This window comes from Teleopsis dalmanni, chromosome 1 (assembly GCF_002237135.1).
Source record: "Teleopsis dalmanni isolate 2A chromosome 1, ASM223713v2, whole genome shotgun sequence".
In the NCBI taxonomy this organism is placed as follows: domain Eukaryota; kingdom Metazoa; phylum Arthropoda; class Insecta; order Diptera; family Diopsidae; genus Teleopsis; species Teleopsis dalmanni.
This window is the reverse complement of record NC_051846.1, coordinates 117019488-117023517: the sequence shown is the minus strand read 5'-3', so window position 1 is coordinate 117023517 and position 4030 is coordinate 117019488. Positions and strand designations below refer to the sequence as shown.

The 4030-nt window shown below is 34.5% G+C and overlaps 1 protein-coding gene across 1 annotated transcript; it reads left to right on the top strand.

Moving 5' to 3' along the window:
- The first annotated feature begins 610 nt into the window (after nt 1–610).
- LOC119673427 lies at nt 611–3153 on the top strand. The gene is made up of 2 exons (XM_038084697.1): nt 611–1154; nt 1212–3153. Exon 2 carries the CDS (start codon nt 1227–1229, stop codon nt 2109–2111), a length of 885 nt encoding a protein of 294 aa, XP_037940625.1. The 5' UTR covers nt 611–1154; nt 1212–1226; the 3' UTR covers nt 2112–3153.
- Nucleotides 3154–4030: the final 877 nt, after the last annotated feature.

Genomic DNA, 4030 nt, shown 5'->3' with positions numbered 1-4030 from the left:
AATGCAAAAGGTTAACTTAAAAAAACGGTTTGCGCAGAATTTCCTTCTTTGTCGATAGTTTTTTATGATGTAACAAAATAAATTGCTTCACATATTTACCTTTTCCTGGAAAATAATTTTATGCATGATATGGTAAAAATATCTATTTATAACAAGAGAGATTTTTAGAAATTTCTTAAGAATTCCTTCAGAATTCCTACTTTACAAAGTTTCTTGTAAATTATTTGCAACACCAGCAAGTAGTGCATCTTCGGAAAGGGTTTTTTCAGTTGCTCGGAACTTAATATCAGAAAAAAGAACATTGATTTCATCTAATCAAAGATCTATCAATCAAATCATGTTTTACACAACAATCTTGAAAAAGAGGAATTAAGTCAGACGATGCTCAACATTTAATTTGCATATTAAATTAAATTTGTGAACTGTAAAAACTGTAAAAAAACTTATTATAATTTTTTTAAATAAGTTTTTGTTCAAAATTTTTTTTATATTTAATTAATATATTAAGTCATATTATATATGTAATCAACAAATTACTATTATCAACATTTTAAATAATATTTAATTAATAAAAAAACTTAAATAAATAAATTTGTGTCTTACTATTTAAAAACACATAATTTTTGTATGAACTGAAAATCAAATGCTTAGAGTACTCCCAACTACTTCAACTACTTTTAGAATGTTTAGAGTTAGAGTACTCTAAACAAACGAAACAAATATTTATTCCATTCCATTTTGTTTTTATGCCTATACATTCGTATTTGTTCGTTGAGAGTGAGAGTATGCTACCATTCTAAACACAATAGAATGCTTTGAAACTGAAATCAAATGCGCGCGTGCAGTACTCTAGTACGTATACAATTAAAACTAATAAGACCAATGTAGAAAGATGTTTATGAAACATTCAATCCAAAGTTGGAAATGACTTGGAGGATATATTGTGTTCGCCTCTGAAGTCAGAAAAACTGAACGACAACGCTTCACCAGTAAATCATCACAATAAAAGCAAACGCCGCTCAACTCGTAAATTTTTAAATTTTTAAACTATATTACTAAATAAACCTAGCAGTAAAAATAGAACCAAAACTCTTTCCTAAAATAATTTAACTACACAGATACTCTATTGGTTAGGACAGCGTGGGACAACCCAGGTAAAATCTCTGTTCTTACATAATTTCCCTTCAATACTAATGTGTTCATTCACACAGGCCTACACAACATCTATGATCTTCGGAGCAGTATGTTCGCCCTGCGTTGAATTTGTTAAGAACCATAATGCCGAAAGTTATCGCAGTCAATATCCGAAAGCTGTATCTGCCATCCATGAGAACTTTTACGTAGACGATTACGTTGCCAGTTTCGATACAGAAGAGCACGCTCTACAAATTTGTCTGCAAGTGGTGCAAATTAACGCAAACGTCGGCTTTGAACTTCGTGATTTTTCATCAAATTCGTTAAATGTACAGATCGTCATGAATGTAGGTGAAAGTGTAGAGGCCATCTGTTTGAATCGGCAGAGCCAAACCGAGAAAATCTTGGAAATGTATTGGAACGTGACAAGTGATTTGTTTCAATTCTTAACAAAATTTCATCGCATAGCTAAAGAAGTTATCGAGGGTAAAAGGGTTCCAACAAAGCGAGAACTTTTAGGAATTGTAATGGCTATATTTGATCCATACGGCATTTTAGCGAATTTTTTACTTGTTGCCAAAGTATTATTCCAAGAAACCTGGAAAACCAAATTAAATTGGGACGACTTGTTACCACCTACGTTATTTCAAAAATGGATTCTGTGGTGGGACGAATTTGCCAGAATAGGCAATTTCTTTGTACCAAGATGCTCCTCGTCACATCTCAACATTGCCAAAGAGGTCCAACTCCACACATTTATGGATGCCAGTCAACTTGCATTTGTTGCAACCGTGTATCTGCGAATTAAACATCAATATGCAGTCGATGTAGTTTTTGTCTGTGGTAAGACTCGCACAGCGTCTAAGAAACTCCTATCCATGCCAAGGTTGGAACTGCAGGCTGCAGTCTTGGCTCCTCGATTATCAACGCTGGTGATAGACAGACATGAAATAAACATAAGCCGTGTAGTATTTTGAACTGATTTCAAAACAGTTCTTTGTTGGGTAAATTCAAGAAATTGCCGATTCAAACCCTTTGTTGGGCATCGTATAGCTGAAATATTGAGCTCAACGAAAGAAGACCAGTGGAGATGGATGCCAACTAAGATGAACCCTTCTGATGCTGCAACAAGAGCGAAAGAGGTACCTAAAAGAAACAAGGACAACATTTAGTTAAAAGGGCCAAACTTTTTACGTCAAGAACAAAATAGCCACTATTTACAGAAAAGTGTGATAGTTTGCAGACATTGCCACCGTTATTACCTAGTAAAATCAATGAAGCCGAAAAATTTATAATGCTACGGGAGGATTGTTTTTCGGAGGAGAAGAGACTACTCAAGCTTTAACAACCTCTTTCCAAAAAATTCAAGGCATATAAATTAACGCCATACGTAGACAACGAAGAAATTATTCGTACCAGTGATCGGCTAATGAAGCCATATATCTGCCTCTTGAAGCTCGACGCTCTATTATATTGCCCCAGCGTCATGTCGTCTCCGAAGTAATAATCAAACGCTATCATGTTGCCTAAAAACATCAAAATCAAGCTACAATTATCAACACCGTACGCCAAAAGTTCTGGATAATTGGTGCCAAGCTACTTTTGAAATCAGTCCAACGCAATTGTATAGAATGCCGCCTTAAAGCCGCCAAGCCAGTGCCACCGTTAATGGGTAAGCTCCCAGTCGACCGTATATCGCCATATGCACGACCATTCTCTTACACAGGTGTTGACCTGTTTGAACCATTACACGTTACTATTGGTCGTCGCCATGAGATGCGCTGGGTTGTCTTGTCCCACTACAACTCATCCAGCCACCAAGCTAGCTAGATTAGTGAATTTTACGAAGATTAACGGGAGGGCGGAATATAACAAAAAAAGCAACACTGAGCTGAATGGAGCCCTGCAAGGCAGCATGACAGTTGATATGAATGACAGTTGATATGAATGACAGTTGATAGGAATGACAATTCAGAGGAAAAACAGATCTAAAAAACATACAAATGTGAAACACGTTGCACGTCGATAAAATAAAATGAATATCAAATTGATTGTAAACGAATAGATATAATAAAATAAATTGTAAATAAAATAATATTTCGGTGTTTACATAATCGATTACAATACTAATTTTGTTATAATACTTTTTTTAAAATAATCTATGTACATAAAAGAAAGTCGTGTTAGTTAGACCACTCATAACTCAAGAACGGTTGCACCGATTTTAATTATCTTTGATTTGTTAGAATCGTCTCCGCTCCGAATAGCAGAATACATTATAAAATATTGGAAAAATCCACTAATTTTAGCAAAAATAATAAATTTGTAAATGCTGTTTCAAACTGTTGACAGTTCGACAGTTTGAGTGATATTGATTTCTTTTTAAATTTTTTTTTCAAATATTTTAAATATTTCAAATTTCAAATATAATAAATTCAAATATAATAAATAAATATTGTTATCAATATACCATCAAATCCACGTGACCTGTGGAACAAATATAAGGATAACATGTCAGAAGACTTTTTACATAGAATTCGTGTCGGTTCAAGAAATCCCGATCTTGAGGTGAATGATGAAATGCATAATCAGGCTATGCTCTTGATCGAAGACATGTGTTACCATACGTGCGGTAGTTTGTTAGTCAGATTAGGAATGCCAGCTCCTGATCGTGGAATAAATAATGCATTTAATAGAGAATCGGAACGTGAACGTGAATATGATCGACATGAATTAGACCAATCAGTTCAAACTAATGTACCTCTATTGAATCCGCAACAGAAGGAAGTTTAACATTAATGAAAGCGATTGATGAAGAAAATGGTGGCTTTTTTTCCTGGACGCCCCCGGTGGGACTGGTAAAACATTCCTCATGTCATTAATTTTGGCCACTGTT